The 18,713-nt window shown below is 37.4% G+C and overlaps 1 protein-coding gene across 2 annotated transcripts in view; it reads left to right on the top strand.

Moving 5' to 3' along the window:
• The window catches only part of PLXDC2 (plexin domain containing 2), a 613,486-nt gene that overhangs the window by 312,446 nt on the left and 282,327 nt on the right, over positions 1 to 18,713 (top strand). For both annotated transcript variants that reach the window (XM_006869892.1, XM_006869891.1), the window contains one exon: positions 10,767 to 10,836. In XM_006869892.1, coding sequence (XP_006869954.1) covers positions 10,767 to 10,836 — 70 coding nt within the window. The remainder of the gene's footprint in view (positions 1 to 10,766; positions 10,837 to 18,713) is intronic.

An 18,713-nucleotide genomic window follows, 5' to 3' on the forward strand; every position in this document is an offset into this window, starting at 1 on the left:
ATATGTTTCTCTGTGTTTGCGATGCCTTTTTGTGACAATGTCCAGGATTATGTTAGCCTTTTTGATTACAGAGTTCATTGTTTCTTGTATTTTTATTAATTTATTTTTACCCTTTGTATAGGTATAGGTTTTGTGACTAATTAGAGGTACACCTAACCAAAATAGTTCTTTTTCTTGTATTTTTACTATCTCAGAGGGTGGCACTGTGGTCCCCGGGTCACCCAGAGAAATCCTTGTGCTTTGTTTTAGACTCTCCTCACTCCCAGCTTACTCCACTTATTGGCTTAGGCCATATCTGACTAACTTCTAGAAGGTTCCTTTTAAAAAATCCACATCATTCCCCCTCCTGTGAGTTAGGAGGCCCTCCCTGGTGCTCACTTAGCCACCCTGTGGCTCTGCTATGTACCCTTTTTAATGCTTTCCCTATTAGACTCTGAGCTCCTTCACAGAAGGTATTTAAATGTAAATTTTTGTTGTTATTGTCAATTGTAACAATATACACAGGCATCTGGTAGCATAGTGGTTATGAATTGGGCTGTGAACCTTAAGGTCAGCGGTTCGAAACTACCAGCTGCTCCGCGGGAGAAAGATGAGATTTTCTACTCCCGTAAAGATTTACACCCTCGGAAACCCTGTACAGGGTCGCTATGGGTCAGAACTGACTCAATGGCACTTAACAACAACAACAACAACATATTGTTGTTGTTGTTGTTAGGTGATGTTAAGTTGCTTCCAACCCATATCAACCCTGTATAGTGTTTCTGAGGAGCAGCTGGTGAGCTTGAACCTCTGAACTTGCAGTTCAAATGGCTTTGTAATCTTATGCATTAAACCACAGCTCCACATCAGGATTCAACATACTTATGTTATATCCATATATGTATACATACATGTAAATAGGTATGTATGTTGTTGTTGTTAAATGCTGTCGAGTCGGTTCCCACCCATAGTGACCCTCTAGAGGTTTTCCAAGGAGTAACTGGTGAGCTTGAACCACCAACCTTGCAGTTCAAACTGACTTTGCAGTCTAGCGCTTTAAACCACATATGTGTCTAGCACATCAAACCACATATGTATATACATATATATGTGTATATATGTTTGTGTGTGTGTATATATATACACATATGTATATTTGTTGTATATATACATATATGTACATACACATATATACACATATATACATATATATACATATACAAGGAGCTCTGGTAGCGTAGTGGTTACGAATTGGGCTGCGAACCTTAAGGTCAGCAGTTCGAAACTACCAGCCGCTCCGTGGGAGAAAGATGAGGCTTTCTACTCCTGTAAAGATTTACACCCTCAGAAACCCTGTACAGGGTCGTTATGGGTCGGAACCGACTCAACGGCACTTAACAACAACAACAACATATACAACATATGTATATATGTTGTTGTTAACTGCTGTCGAGTGTTGAGTCAGTTTTGACCCACAGAAACCTCACATAGTGTTTCCGAGGAGTGGCGGGTTGGTTTGAACAGCCTACCTTGTGGAACAAACTGACCTTGAGGTCTGGCACATTATCCTGCAGTGCCACAAGAGGACTGTATATATATTTGAAATGAACAAATCATTGGTTTTGCAGAATTCTATCATGCGTTCTCCAGCGTGATTTCTATTACAAAGGCCATATTTTCCAACTATCTCGTTGCTCCCAACCTTTACATTCCAATTACCAGTAATGATCAATACATCTTGATTGTTCAAGAAATTGGTAGAATTCTTCTGTTTCATCCTCACTGACTTTAGTGGTTGGTGCGTAAATTTGAATAATAGTGGTGTTAACTGGGCTTTGCGGTAGGTGCATGGATGTTATCCTATCACAGACAGCATTGTATCTCATAACTGATCGGGATATGTTCTTTTTGACAATGAATGCAACACCATTCCTCTTCAATTTGTCATTCCCGGCATACTAAACCATGTGGTCATCAGATTCAAAAAGGCCAATACCAATCTATTTCAGCTCACTTATGTCTAAGATATTGATGTTTATGCTTTCAGTTTCATTTTTGACAACTTCCAGTTTTCCTAGATTCATACTTCATGCATTCTATGTTCCTGTTTTCGATGGATGTTTATAGCTGTGTCTCTTCATTTGAGTTGTGTCTCATCAGCAAATTAAGATCCCGCAAGCTTTTCTCCCACGGGCTTTACTCCATTCGCGTTGTCACAGTCAACTCTACTTTCAGGAGACAGCTCTTCCCAAGTCGCATCTTGAGTGTCTTCCAACCTGAGGGGCTCATTTTCCGGCACTATATCTGACAGTGTTTCTCTGCTATTCATAAGGTTTTCAGTGACTAAATATTCAGAAGTAGTTTGTCACTCTTTCTTCCTAGTCTCTCTTCTTCTGGAAGCTCATCTGAAACCTGTCCACCGTGTGTGACCCTGCTAGTATTTAAAATACCGGTTGCATAGCTTTCAGAATCACAGCAGCTCACAAGCCACCACAGTACGACAAACTGACAGATGAATGGTGTCCGTTTGGTTTTAAGGAGGTCTTGTTGCGTAGTGGTTAGGAATCGGGCTGTGAACCTTAAGGTCAGCAGTTCGAAACTGCCAGTTGTTCCATGGGAGAAAGATGAGGCTTTCTACTCCCATGAAGATTTACAGCTTCAGAAACCCTGTACAGGGTAGCTATGAGTCAGAACTGACTCTATGGCACATAACCACCACCAGATAGATAGATAGATGTTGTTTAAATGGTGACGAGTCAGTTCCAACTAATAGTGACCTTGTATAGGGTTTCCAAGTAGCAGCTGATGAGTTTTAACCACCAATTTTGCAATTCAAACCAACCTTACAATCTAGTGCTTTATCTCACAGTGCCACACCAGGACTCCTATCAAACTTTACCTGAGCAAAAAGCCTCAACTTTCTAACATGGAGTGCCTGGTGGAATCGAACTGCTGGTTTTGATGTTAGTATGCCAACTATAACCCACAACTCTACCAGCACTCCTTGACAAGGATTTGTTCATTTCAAATACCTTCTTTATACAGCATAAGAGATGACTATACACATGGACCTCACCAGATGGAATACATAGCAATCAAATGGACTACATCTGTAGAAAGAGACAATGGAAAAGCTCAATATCATCAGTGAAAACAAGGCCAGGGGCAGACTGTGAACCAGACCATCAATTAGTCCTATTCAAATTCAAACTGAAGCTAAAGAAAATGAAAACAAGTTGATAAGAGACAAAATATAACTTTGAATATATCCCACCTGAATTTAGAGATCATCTATAGAACAGATTTGATGCATCAAACACTAAAGACAGAAGTCCAGAAGAGTTGTGGGATGACATCAAAAACATCATACATAAAGTAAGCAAAAAGTCATTAAGATAAGAAAGAAGGAAAAGGTCAAAATGGATGTCAGAAGAGACATTGAAACTTGCTCTCTAGCATAGAGATGCTAAAGCAAATGGATGAAATGAGGAGGTCCAAGAGCTGAACAGAAGATTTCAAAGATCAGTTCGAGAAGATAAAGCCAAATATTACAACAAAATATGCAACGATCTGGAATCAGAAAACCAAAAAGGAAGTACACACTCAGCATTTCTCAAGCTGGGGGAACTGAAGAAAAAATTCAAGCCTCGACTTTCATTATTGAAGGAAATAATTTTTCTCTGGGCAAATTATTGAATGATGCAAAAAACATCAAGAGAAGATAGAAGGAATACACAGAGTCACTGTACCAAAAGGAAATGGTTAATGTTCAACCGTTTCAAGAGGTAGCATATGATCAAGAGCCAATGATAATGAAGGAGGAAGTCCAAGGTACATTGAAGGAATTGATGAAATAAAAACTGAAATCTTTCAAGACAGTGCTTCAACACAGGAGGCACTCACTTATCTCTGCCAAGAAATTTGGAAGACAGCTATCTGGCCAACTGATTGGAGAGATCCGTAGGTGTGCCCATACCAAAGAGAGGTGACCCAATGGAATGTGAAAATTATCGGACAATCTCTTTTATGTTCCATGTGAGTAAATTTTTACTAAAGGTAATACAGAAATGGCTGTAGGCATACATTGACAGAGAACTTCTAGGAGTTCAAGCCAGATTCAGAAGAGGCCGAAGAACGAGAGGTATCATTGCTGATGTCAAATGGATCTTGGCTGAAAGCAGAGAATATCAGAAAGAAGCTTACCTCTGCTTTATTGACTACACAAAGGCTTTCGATTATGTGGATCATGACAAGCTTTGGACAACATTGTGAAATAAGAGTATTCCAGAACAATTAATTGTGCTCATGAGGAATCTGTACCTGGACCAAGAGGGAGTTGTTGGAACAGAACATGGGAACATTGAATGGCTTAAAATTAAGAAAGGTGTGGGACAAGGTTGTATTCTTTCACTATACTTATTCAACCTGTTTGCTGAGCAAACAATATGAGAAGCTGAATATGAAAAGAGCAAATAATATGAGAGCTGGGTTCTATGAAGAAAATATATGAAATAATAGCAAATGATATAAGAACCTGGGTTCTATGAAGAAAAATGTGGTATCAAGATTGGAGGAAGACTCATTAACAACCTGCAATATGCAAATGATACAACCTTGCTTTCTGAAAGTGAAGAGGACTTAAAACATTTACTGATGAAGATCAAAGAGCACAGCCTTCGGTCTGGATTACATCTCAATGTAAAGAAAACAAAAAATCCTCACCACTGGACAAATAAACTACATTCTTATCAACAGAGAAAAGATTGAAGTTATCAAGGACTTCATTCTTCTTGGATCAACTATCAACTCTCATGGACGCAGCAGTCAAGAAATGAAATGACCTATTTATTTCATTAGGCAAATCTGCTGCACAAGACTTTTTTTAAAGTGTTGAAGAGCAAAGATGTCAGCTTGAGGACTAAGGTGCGCCTGACCCAAGTCATGGTATTTTCAGTAACCTCATATACATGTGAAAGCTGGACAGTGAATAAGGAAGACTGTAGAAGAATTGATGCCTTTGAGTTATGGTGTTGGAGGAGAATATTGAAAGTGCCATGGGCTGCCAAAAGAACCAATAGACCCGTTTTGGAAGAAGTGCAGCCAGAGTGGTCCTTGGAGGCCAAGAGGGCCAAACTTCATGTCTCATACTTCAGACATACTGTCAGGAGGGTACAGTCACTGGAGAAGGATATCCTGTTTGATCCACAATTAGTATTCAATGGAAGTAGCAGTCAAGAAATCAGGCCAGTCTGCTGCAAAAGGCTCTTTAAAGTGATAAAGAGCAAAGCTATCAGTTTGAGGACCAGGGTGCACCTGACCCAAGCCATGGTGTTTTCGATAGCTTCATATGCATATGAAAGTTGGACAATGAATAAAGAAGACCAGAGAAGAACTGATGGATTTGAATCATAGTATTGAAAATTTGAAAGTATCAGGGACTGCCAGAAGAACAAAACAATCTTAGAAGCAATACAACCAGAGTGCTCCTTAGAAGTAAGGATTGTGAATACTCTCTCACACATATTTTGTACATGTTACCATGTGGGACTAGTCCCTGCCAAAGACACCATTCTTGGTAAAGTAGAAGGTCATCCAAAAAGAGGAAGACCACAATGAGACGGATTGACACAGTAGCTGCAACAGTGTCTTAAATACAACAATTGTGAGGATGGGGCCAGACCCAGCAGTTTTTCCTTCTGTTGTGGATAAGGTCGCTGTGAGTTAGACCCCACTCGATGGCACTTACCATCAACACACCTAGACATGTGCAGCCAGCATCTGCCTGTCCTTAGAGGTTGCATTGTTCTTTAATATTGGACAAGTTTCAGAGAGCTTCTGTACTATGAAGAACTAGTAAGTAAGAAAGGCCCGATGTTCTGCTTTAGAAAAGCAGTCAGTGAAAATGCTGAGGAACACAGTCGCCCCCTCTGCAGGTGATCGCGAAGATGACACAGGGTGGGACAATGATTTGTTTAGTTGTATATGGGGTAAACAGCTGACTGATGGCAACTACCAACAACACTTGGGGAAAGGTGCTAATGAATGGTGATGGGGAGAAATGCACAATTTTCTCGATTATTTAACAAGTTTGTTGTTAAGTGTTGTCAAGTCAGTTTCGACACATAGTGACCTTGTATAGGGTTTTCAAGGAACAGATGGTGGATTTAAACTGCTTACCTTGTGATTTGCTGTCCAGTGTTGATCCTACAGCACCATGGAAAAAGCATGTTCCTTGTCAGTGTTAATTCTTATCCATGTAGAAAATTAAAGAGGTAAGCATTTTTATCATTGATATGCTCTTAAGGATGGTATGTTAGCAAAATTTCTTTGAGAAATTATTTGCACTTCAAAACATTTTTTAACATATGTATGTACTTATATGATGTCCTGGTGTGACATTGTGGATTAATGGGCTGGATTGCAAAGTTGTTTGAACCACAGAGTTGGCAGTTCAAGTTCACCAGACGCTCCTTGAAAACCTTATACAGGGTTGCTATGAGTTGGAACCGACTCGACAGCACTTAAAAACAAAAACAACAACAGCAATGTATTTATATGATTTATATGGAGTCCTTGTGTGGTGCTGTGGGTTAATGCACTGGACTGCAAAGTCACTTTGAACTGCCAGGTTGGCATTTCAAACTCAAAGTTGCTCCTCAGAAACCCTATACAGGGTCTCTATGAGTCGGAACTGACTCAAGGCACTAAAATCAACAAAAAAATGTACTTACAGCCTAGTGTGGCACTATGGGCTAAAGCACGAGACCTCAAGGTTGGTTTTAACCACAAAGTCAGTGGTTCAAACTCATCAGCCACTCCTTGGAAATGCTATACAGGGTTACCATGAATGGGAAACAGCTCGACGACACTTGGCAACAACCATCTCCTTATCTGTCTCAATCTAATTTCAGAATTATTTATGATGACTGAGAAACTCATGTCATATCTATCTACTTCATTCTTGGCAACAATTGATAGATTATATTACTATATATGTTTAAACCAAAATCATAGTCTGAATGTGAGAATGTCTGAAGTTGTAAACTTTATACATTTGTTCATGATCATGGCAATAAATTCAAATGATAGAAAATAATATATTGTATTATGCTAAGTGTCTATGTAAAATTGTTTCTGTCATTGCTATATATGATTTTACTTTTGACTTAGGGATTATTAGTGATCACTCATTTGGGTTAGTTCAGAAAAAATGGGTTTTCTTATACCATTAGTCATCACAAAATAAAAATAATGTTAAATCCCTTCTGAAGATGTAGCTTTCATTAAAAAGGGGAAAAATATAAACTGTAATTGAAAATCACTAAATTTTGAATGATTAATTTCATGTCAACTAAGTCATTAGAAATCTCTAATGGTTATACAAAAGCAATCATTTGCAAAATTGGAAAGAGCTAAATTAAATCTGGATATACTTTTGTAGAGTCCTGATGTGGTACTGTGTGTTAATACACTGGACTTCAAAGACAGTTTGAACTGCAAAGTTGGCAGTTCAGGCTCACCAGCCACTCCTTGGAAATCCTACACAGGGACGCTAAGAGTCAGAACTGACTCTTTGGTACTTAACAACAACAATATACGTCTCTATTTTTAAATATATATTGAGTAGAATAATTTTTTTTTAATTGTTGAATTTTTACATAATAGTTTTCTATTGTAGGTGGTTGTACTGGTATTAAAGTCTATATGTGCGAATTACCTACCTTCTTGATATTTTAATTTGTTAGTTGACCATTTTGTTATAATTCACTGTTTTCTTAATTCTTGCTTATTAATATATGAGGTTCATTTCACTTTAAACAAATGTAAGAGGTGGATGTTTTTCTTGATGTTTCATTGTTATGTTGTATTTTTGCTTTTGTAAAAAACCATTTGTGTGTGTGTGCGTGTGTGTACGTGCATTAAAGATATGTTTGTGTGTGTGTATGTGTGTGTGTGTCTGAAACACTGCTGGGTCCTGCACATCTTCACAATTGTTACCTTTAAACCTACTGTTGCAGTCACTGTGTCAGTATATATACATATATGTCCCTGGTCACGCATTGCTAAAGCACTGGGTTCTAATTGTATAGCGTTTCCAAGGAGTGGCTGATGAGTTTGAACCACTGTATCTGTGGTTCAAACCTGCCATGGATGGCTCTGCAGGAAAATGACCTGGCAATGCGCTACCATAAAAATTACATCCTGGGGCATCTTAGGAGGGCAGTTTTACTGGTTATGAGTCAGAATTACCTTCATGGTACACAACAACATACATACAAGGGTAAGTCAAAAAGTATTACTGTAAAATAATGAACACTTTTATTAAACACATTTATCAAAATGGGAAGCTGTTGTTTCTTGATGTATCCTCCATCTGGTTCCATGCATTTCTGACCATAGCGTTTCCATCTTACTCTGCAATGGACCACCAGGTCGGTTTGAACTGTAAGGTTAGTGGTTCAAACCATCCAGCTTCTCCTCAGAAACCCTATGACTTGGCACTTAACAACCAACTCTTTAAAGAATTTTCATCATTCAATTTACATCTCAAGAAAAGGCAGATGTGATATCCTTGAGGGACTCAAATCATGTTCCTTCTGTAAAGAAAACTCTGTTCTTTGAGTTTTGAGAACACAAAGATCTCTGAAGAGCCAAAATCAGGGTTATAGGTTAGATGGAGTAACGTTGTTCTGCTACCCTCAAAAAATGGGCTGATGAATAGTCGTGATGGAAAAAAATTTCTCATTGCAACTTTCCTTGCTTTTTTTTCACCAATGTAGTTTTAAATTTTCTTAAAACATTTCCATAATAAGTTACCATGATTGTTTGTTTCCTTCCAGAAAAATCTATCAAGATTAGCTCTTGGGGAGTCCCCCCAAATAGTTGCCATAACTGTCTAAACTGACCTTTTGACCTTGAAATTAACCGGCACAGCAGATCCTGTAGATGTACTGTTTTGACCGGACCTATTTTTTTTAAGGCACCCTAATGAGACTATTGCCCTTGACGTGTTTGAATGAGAACACTTGTTTGTAGACATGTATGGATCACAGGGACATGTTGAAACTTGCTATATTTGGAATAAACCCATTTATGTATGAACTGGAAACCCTAGTAGCAGTACTTTTGGGCTTACCCTTGTACATGAATACATATATTAGGTGATTTCACAAAGTTGTTGGAAATACAGAATTACAAGTAATGGAATCTTTCAATAAATTATTTATGCAGTTTATATATAGATAGATTAGTAATAAAAGTTAGTTGTTAGTACTGTTGAGTCGGTTCCGATTCTTAGTGAACCTGTGCACTTTTGACTCATAGTAACCCTATGCACTTCTGACTCATAGTGACTCTGTACACAACGAAACACTGTCAGGTCCTGAGCCATCCTCACTGTGCCAATCCATCTCCTCACACTCTTTTTTACTGATCCTCCATTTGACCAATCATAATGTTCTCCTCCAGCAATTGCCTCCTCCTGATAGACAATATGTCCTAAGTAAGAGTCGAAGTCTTGCAATCCTGGCTTCTAAGGAGCATTCTGTCTGTATTTCTTTCAACACAGATTTGTCTCTTTTTCTGGGAGTCTGTGGTACTTTCTTTCTCTCATACCATAACTCAAATGTATGAATTCTTCTTTGGTCTTCTTTACACATTGTCCAACTTTCACAAGGAGAGAGAGAAAAGGGTTAAAGCTAAATCTTCAGTTACACTCTTAGAAAATAGAGGGATTTGTGAGTTTTCTCCCTTTCTAGGTTTCTTTAATTTTTCCAGATGCCAAGAAAAATAATATCACTAATAATTGACATTCTTAATCTTTAAACTCTTTACTTTAAAACGAACATATTAACAGATTTTGAGAGTACTTTGCACTGATGAAATGAAAATACCTGCAGGTCTAGGTTTATAGAAACAGAGATCGTGTTCCATAAAACTGCCTTTCATTATGAGATATGGACTAGACAGATAGTATATAAAAAACTGTAACAGTATAAAAGAAAAACATTTTAATGTTTATTCAGTGAGACTTGACCTGTTCTACAGTTTTGAAGAAGGCGTCAAGTAAAAGGAATCCAAAGTAAATTGCTTATGATAATCCAACTGATTTTTGTGGAGAACTAAAATGCAATGGTGCTGTTACAGAGAAGAGCATGATGATATATTGTTGAAATTTTCACATACTCTGTGTGCTTGGAGACAGACCATACTAGGCACAATTTTATTCTTCTCACATATGTGCAGCTCTTGAATTATAAATAAGTTCCATTCAGAAGCCTGTCTTTAGTTGAATTTATATGTAAGTTGGTGTAATTGAATTTATATGTAAGTACAGTTTGTATCTGTAACCATCAGTTGGTCAAATGTTTATCTTAGTTTATAGTATAGAGTATACCGTTCTAGGTATAAAAAAACTGTTTTAAGAAACTCTTCCTGATAAACTAAAATAACTTTAATAAAACAATACAATGATATTCATGTACCAGTTTGTTATTATGAACCATTTTATGTAACTCAGATTTTTATTATAAAAAGTGTTTTGGAGGTAGAGGTTGACTATAAGTCAGATATTCATAACCTGAGGACTACGTGTAATTGAAATATTTAATTACTAGAAAAAAATACCTTTTATTCCAATCAAGAATTTAGGTTTAAAAAGTAAACTACAGTAATACTACAGAAGAACAGAAGCATCATTTTTTTTTTTTTTTAAGTGATTGACTGCTCATTTTATATTTACTATTCTGCACATTATTGATTTTCTTTTCTGGTATTGTTCCTTGCAGAGAGTGAATCTGTCCTTCAATTTTCCATTTTATGGTCATTCCCTGCGTGAAATCACTGTGGCAACTGGGGGTAAGTGCTTTTATACCCATTCACCTTAAGTGATCTACAGTTTCACTATAGTTATTATTTTTCATTGACTCCACATTTCAAGCAGAACATTTATTGTGGAAGCCATTGCCTTCCATTATAAATACCTGGGTATAAATGAAGCCTAAGAAATAGTACAGTTACTGGGAAAGCTTTTTGGCAGAAAAAAAACTGGTGTTATAAGGCTTTTCAACTTAGATTCACTTCTGCCTTTCTCTTAAATTTTCATTCATTATTTTTGTAGCATGTAAGACTGCACAACTGGCAGAAAATGGAATAGAGTTAGAAAGAGAAGGTGCTTAGGGAAGTTGTTGATGTATCAGTAGTTAGTTGTAATGTATATGTGTAGAAATAGACATAGATAGACATGCAAATGTATTATATATCTATGATCTTTTTAATTCTTTGTTTTTTAATAATAAAATGCCACTCATATTGGCTGCCAACTCCTTTGAAAATCTTACAAACATTTTTTTAAATGCTCTATTTCTCCACAAAGTTCAAGGCTATTTAGAGATAACTAATATCTGGTAGCATAATGGTTACGAATCAGGCTGCGAACCACAAGGTCAGTAGTTTGAAACTACCAGCTGCTCCACAGGAGAAAGATGAGGCTTTCTACTCCCATAAAGATTTGCAGCCTCGGAAACCCTGTTCAGGGTCGCTATGCGTCGGAACTGACTCTATGGCACTTAACAACAATATCCTAGTAAAGCAATTATTCTTTACAGAATATTCCAGAACCAAAAAAGAAAATTATTTTATCAGTGCTTCTAGCAGATATAAGTCCTTGTGTGGCACTGTGACTTAATGTTCTAGACTGCAAAGTTGTTTGAACTGCAAGGTCAGTGGTTCAAGTTCACCAGCTACTCCTTGGAAACCCTATATTGGGGTCACTTTGGGTCGGAAGTGACTTGAGGGCACTTAACAACAAGAACAACAACACTGGCATAAATAAGCAAAATTCCAGAGAATAACCTTGTAGGCCTAAAGTGTATGGGTGGAGAAAGTAGAAGAAAGAGAAAAATGAGAAAAGGGAAGAATAAATAAAAAGAAAGTTAGAAGAAATTGGTAAGTTTGCTGAAAAGACTAAGAGTGTCTTTGCCTGAGGCACCTTAGACCAGAGTCCCTTTCCTTCTCAGAAGTCACATGTCTGGTCTTCTGGGTGGTATGAAGGAACTCTTGTGTCATGGTGGGTAATGTGTTATACTGCATGGACCAGCAGTTCAAATCCACTAACCACCATTTCACAGGAGAAAGAAGAGGCTATCTGATGCCACAAAGCTTTATTTTCTCGGAAACTTTTAAGAAGCAGTTCTATTGTGTTCTGTAATGTCATTATGTGTTGGAATTGACACAAAGAAAATAGGGTTTCTTTTTTGGGAGTGGGGGGAGTTATGGAAACCATGTTGATCACTCTTGCTCTATTTTAATATAAAACTTGCATGTAGCATTCCGAAAAAGATTCACAACAGAAATATCAGTAATCAAAGTTTTCTGTTTTTGAACACCTACTCTAAACAATGGTGAAGAAAGCTACTCCTGCCTTAGGAATGTATAGTGTTGTGGGCAATAAGGCAAGGTGAAAATTATTATCTGACGCAACAGAATGTGAGGAGTCCCTTAGAAGATACTATTGATGCAGTACAGTCTTCCAGGGATGAATAAACTCATATGTCTATGAGATTCATTTGAGACATTGTGGAGTGATTATTTAAAAAAATATTTCTCACAGGATGCTACAGTTTCTATGGTTGTGTAGGAAAGGAAGAATGAGTCACAGGAAGAAGTACCTTCAGTAAATATCCTGATGATGAAATGAGTGGTTATGTTTGGAAAAGTAAATCATTGACTTTGGGTGAAGTTGAGGGCATGTTTACTGGAAAAAAAAAAAAATTAAAAGTCACATAATAGGATTAGAAAAATAAGTTAGGACAATTTTATAGAATGCTTCCAGGGTAAATTATGATTTAATTAGATAAATGACAAAGTTTAAGAAGGTGAATCTATGTTTGTGTACTTCCTCAAAGTGTAAAAATTTATAGCTGAAGTTAGTACATTTAGTTGATGAATATTGTAATAATTCTTGTGAAAAATATTGGGAGTCCTGGTGATTCCATGCCTTCAAACCTAGGAAGAGAAATGATGCAAAAATTACAAAGTCAAACAGAGGAGCAGACATTAGAAAAAGCCAATGGCTTTAATTTTGAGATCATATTTTGACTAAAAAGGGACTTTGGTGTTGTTGGTAAGTGCCATCGTGTCGTTTCTGACCCATAGCGACCCTGCATAGAGTTTCCAAGGAGCGACTGGTGAGCTAGAACCACCGAGCTTGTAGTTCAAACGGCTTTGCAGTCTGACGCATTAACTCATATGTAGGTAAAATACTTACGAAGACTTTGTCTTTTGAATTTTTTGGTGTGGTGCTATAGGATAAGTGTTCGACCTCAAGGTCAGTTTGAACCACAAGGTTGGTAGTTCAAACTCACCAACTGCTCCTCAGAAATCCTATACAGGGTCACTATGGGTCAGAACCCTCTTAATGGCACATAACAACAACCACCATGCCTAGTATAGAGTACTGGCATGCTCTGTAAGACAAGGACTTCACTGCAAGATCAGTTTGAACCACAAGGTCAGCCATTCACACCCACCAGCCACTCTTTGGAAACCCTGTATAGGGTTGCAATGAGTTGGAATGGACTCAACAGCACTTAACAACCACAACATGCCTAGTATAGTACCGGGCAAACGTTAGGTATGTAATTAATAGCCATTGAAAGATTGAATAAAAAGAGACAAGATAAAATTGGAAGTCATGAATCAAATCACATCTTTTCACATATTTAAAGTCTGATAGAAACATGGTTATTGTGTAATACAGATGTTAGGCAAATATTTTGAAATAGAAATTTCCACAACTCCATTGTATTTTTAAAAGGTGACTGGCTTTTCAAACACAATTGCTCCCAATCTTTATACACAATTTAAAAAAAAAAAACAAAACAAAACATAGCTTTGAATTTTCAATTTCTCATATTGTTGTATCGTTAAAAGCCAGCCATGTCAGTGTTGTCACTAATGTGAACTAAGAATTAGTTAAATTAGCTAAATGGGTAGCGACATGCCCAAACAAATGGTTAAATAATCTTGACTACTTCAAAGTACTATTTCCCTTTGAAAAGATTCTCAAAATAAGTGTGTGTGGGGGAATGGTGCCTTGAATGGTTTCTTTTTTTGAAGAAAACACTCATGCAAACAGAAACTTTTTATCCCTTTCTTAGACTAGTATACGCCTTGCATATATAATTTGTTATCTGTTTAAAGAGACACAACCGAGATAATTTAGGCATTAACTTGGATAGCTTCAAAAAGAAACCAGAACCTTCTGCAAATGTTCTCAGCTAAATAAATTGCTTGCTTGTTCTTTCAATCAGTATTGACTGAGTCCCTGCTATGTGAGAGAAACTATGCGGGATGCTGTGATGTTTGCAGAGAAGAATAAACTACCATTACTTGCAGAAGCTTTGAATCTGTGAAGAGGAAGGGTTAAGATATGAATTAGCAACTTCAGGAGTAGGTTGACTGAAAGTACTGAAGGAGCACAAGACAGTTTACATGAGGAGGTCATTCTGTCTGGGCCAATCAAGATCCATCTTGTAAAGAGCCAACATTTGACATTGGCCTTATAAAGGGGGTTAGAATTTTCTTAGTCAAAGAAACAATTTGAGAGGAGGTGAAGAGGAAAGACACGTTCCAGATGAGGGCACAACTGAGCTAAAGGACAGGCTGAGTCCACATCAGGTATGTTTCATAGGAGTGTCATGTAAGTCACTTTATCTTCAATGGTGGGTTGGAGTAAGAATCTAATGAAGGAACAATGGAGACAGCTATGAGAGGCACCTTGAAGCTCAGAAGTTTGGATGACCTCCAGCAAGCATTGGGTATCTTGAGTAGACAGATGATTTGGCAATGGAAGTCACTAGATGGACAAAAGCAACAGTTAGCAGGATTCCAATACTTCTACCAGGGATTAGGGTGGGAGCAATGCAAAAGGAAAGAAATAGGCAGTGCAGCAAGTATAGTTTATTTAATCATGGTGGCTGGAAAGGTTGCCAACGAAAAATACTCAATTAAGATGCAATGAGTATCGCTAGGAATAGTTTAGCGGAGGACTTCTTACCTAGAAATCTTCACTTCTGTTATTGACTAGACTTCTTGACTTGTAAAATAACCACCGGCCTTACAAGTCTTAGAAAAGTTATTAATTATGAAAGGCTTGGGAGAAAATATAACAACCACTAGTCACATTAAATAAAGCTGAATGCAGACTATTCCAGATAGATGGGGCACTAGGATTTTTAATAGGATTAGAAAATCCTTCATAGGTTTTTATACAACTGAAATGAGTAGAGATGTTCTACAGACTGTTATTCTCTCTAATTGTGTCTGCAAACTCCTCTTGAGCCTGTTTATGCATGGGGTGTGGGAAAAAGAAAGTGAAATCCTTTCAGTTTGGATACAAGCTGTGCAAAGAAACAAGTTAAGAGCGTTTGACCACAACCCCCCTCATTACTACTTCCCTAGCTGTTTACGATTTCCCACGTTTCCTTAAATGTCTGCTTCACTCTCTCTCCATTCACATGGACACAAATTTATTTAAAGTTTTGGGCCATGTTGTCCTGTATTATGACTAGAATCAACACTCTTATTCAAAGTCAGGTAGTTGGCCTATCTTTATATTCCATTTAAATTTCATTATGAGTAACCTTTACCAAAAAAATTAATAACAAAACTAAGATTCTAGGCAAAATGTAAATAAAAACTAAATATTCAGTCACTTATTTATAGACTAAAAAATGATTCTTTGCTTATTAAGCATCTTAATATTCAGAAGTTTCAGCCATCCGTACAAATAATGCACAAAATGAAGTGGAAATATCATCTTATTTTCTGGTTCACTGGTGGTAGAATCTGAAGGCATCCATTCATCTTTCTATTTAAAAAGGTAGTTTAGAATACAAAATCTGAGGCATTAGAAAACTAGTCCTCTGTGCAGTCATAATAATAATTCTATTAAAAGCATCCCTGATATTTTATTTGCATATCACACCACATTTTATTTTCTTTCTAAATTAATATTTTAATTGGTTGTTTTTTATCATTAGATTGTTAATGTGATGTTTTAAGTGCTTCAAAATGCAAATTTACATTTGAGGATCTGATTTTTAATTCCTGTGGCCAATAATAGTAATAATTTTGCATGAGTTCATCACGGATACACAGCCCAGTGATGAGGGAAAGAAGAGAGGAAGGAATACAAATTGCTTGATGTTGTGGGGAAGAGAAAAATTGGTGTTATGCAGATATTTCTGACCCCCAGTTTTTACATCATGGACAGATGTTGATTCACAATTAAAATGATTTGTGGAATTTATGGGCAAGTTATACTTATGATTAGGAATCAAAGATGACATGAATTAAAAAGAAAATGATGAATATGTATTATCTTAATTATCTAAGGGAATTGGCCTCCCTTCTTTTGTTACATGATTCTCTCCTTGAGGAATCCATACGAAAAGTCTCTAATATTTTAGACCTATTTCATTTTGTTTGCCACATGGTAACTAGTAAAACTGTAAAACATTCAGTAAGTATCCAGTTTTAATTTCTGAAAAATTATTATATGGACATGTAAAAATTCAAGCAACCAAGAAAAAAATCTCCCTTCTTTCCCTGCCTCCTAGTGTACCACTTCCCCTCCAAAGAGGGAGGGGGGGAGATAACTGTTGCTTTTTGAGCTATGATATGTACTCAGACATTAAATATATATTTAGACTCTTTTCATGTACTTAGTTATTAATATTTCTTTTTCCTTTAAAATTCCTGTTTTCCAAGCATATACCCATTGCTATGGAGTCAATTCTGACCCTTTAGAGCAGAGTATAACTGCCCTATAGAGTTTCCAAGACTATAATCTTTCTTCCACAGAGCATTTGCTGGGACTTAAACTACTGAGCATTTGTTTAGCAGTCAGATGCTTAACCATTGCTCCCATAGGACTATATTCCAAGTGTATAACCTCATACAGCAGAACCTGATGCATCCATTGATTCTCTGATCTAGTGAAGAAGTGGATGGGTTATTTTGAAGCCTTTCTCTTGCTCTTCTAGATAGTGTGGATATCTCGGATAGGCAATGGGAGTTTAAAAAAAAAAAAAAAAATGAGGCTTTTAGCTCCCAGAAATATTCACAGCCTTGGGAACCTTAGATGGATGAGGCTTTCTTTCCATAAGTATTGACCGTCTTAATATTTACATTTATGTCAATATATACATATATGATCGTGGTTGTGTGTTGTGGAGCCAAATCCGCCTCATAGTGACCCTATATAGAGTTTTTGAGGCTGTACATCTTTATGGGAGAAGAATGCTTCATCTTTCTCCCGTGGAACTACTGGTAGTTTCGAACTGCTGACCATGAGATTAGCAGCCCGACTTGTAATCATTATGCTACCAGAATCAATTTGATGGCAGTGAGTTTGGTTTGGGTTTTAGTGAAGGGAAAGGTGCTGGACAAAAATAAATCCATTCCAATTTGATGCACTAATTTAAACCAACAAACTCAACTTTCAAGGACTTATGAAAAGAAAGAAATCGTATGATGTTGTCACAGCTATAATTAAGTGGACTCTGAGCTTTTTGCTGTTAGCTGCAGTCAAGTCAGTACCAACTCATAGCAAACCTATTCACAACAAATCAAAACACTGCCTTCACAATTGATGTTCTTGAACCCATTGTTGCTGCCACTGTATCAATTCATCTAGTTGGGACTCTTTCTACTTTTCATTGACCTTTCATGTTACCAGGCATGATGTCTGTCTCCTGGAACTGGGCCCTCCTGGGAGTATATCCAGAGAATGAGAGATGAAATCTTGCCATCCTCACTTCTAAGGAGCATTATGTATGTACTTTTTCCAACACAGATTTGTTTGGTCTTCTGGTATTCCATGGTACTTTTAGTATTCTCACCAACACCATAAATTAAATGCATTGATTCTTCTATGGTGTTCCTTATTCATCATCCAACTTTCACATGCATATGAAGCAACTGAAAATACCATGGGTTGGGTTGGCACACATACTACTCCAGGTAACGTCTTTGTTCTTTGATACTTTAAAGAGGACTTTTGCAGCAGATTGTCTAATATAATAAATCAATTGATTTCTTGACTGCTGTACCAGTGACATAGTTTCCAGCATGACAGCAATGTACAAGCCATCACAGCATGGCAAACGAACAGATGAGTGGTGAGTTATATCTCTGAAAAACTGAGAGTTCATCTTAGCAGTCCCTTTGATATCTTGTGGTTGTTGTTAAGTGCCATCGAGTCGGTACTGACTCATAGCGACCTTATGCACAGCAGAATGAAACACTGCCCGATCCTGGGATAACTTCACTACTGTTGCCGTGCTTGAGTCCATCGATGCTGCCACTGCCCAATCCATCTTGTTGGGGGTCTTCCTCCCTTTCTTTGTCTCTCCATCTTACCAAACTTGATATCCTTCTCCAGCGACTGGTCCCCCCTGACAATATGTCCGAATATGAGAGATGAAGTTTGACCCTCTTGGCCTCCAAAGAGCACTCTGGCTGCACTTCTTCCAAAACGGAGCTATTGGTTCTTTTGGCAGCCCATGGCACTTTCAATATTCTCCTTCAACACCATAATTCAAAGGCATCAGTTCTTCTACAGTCTTCCGTATTCACTGTCCAGCTTTCACATGCATATGAGGTTATTGAAAATACCATGGCTTGGGTCAGGCACACCTTAGTCCTCAAGCTGACATCTTTGCTCTTCA

This window comes from Chrysochloris asiatica, unplaced genomic scaffold (genome assembly GCF_000296735.1).
Source record: "Chrysochloris asiatica unplaced genomic scaffold, ChrAsi1.0 scaffold00137, whole genome shotgun sequence".
Classification (NCBI taxonomy): Eukaryota; Metazoa; Chordata; class Mammalia; order Afrosoricida; family Chrysochloridae; genus Chrysochloris; species Chrysochloris asiatica.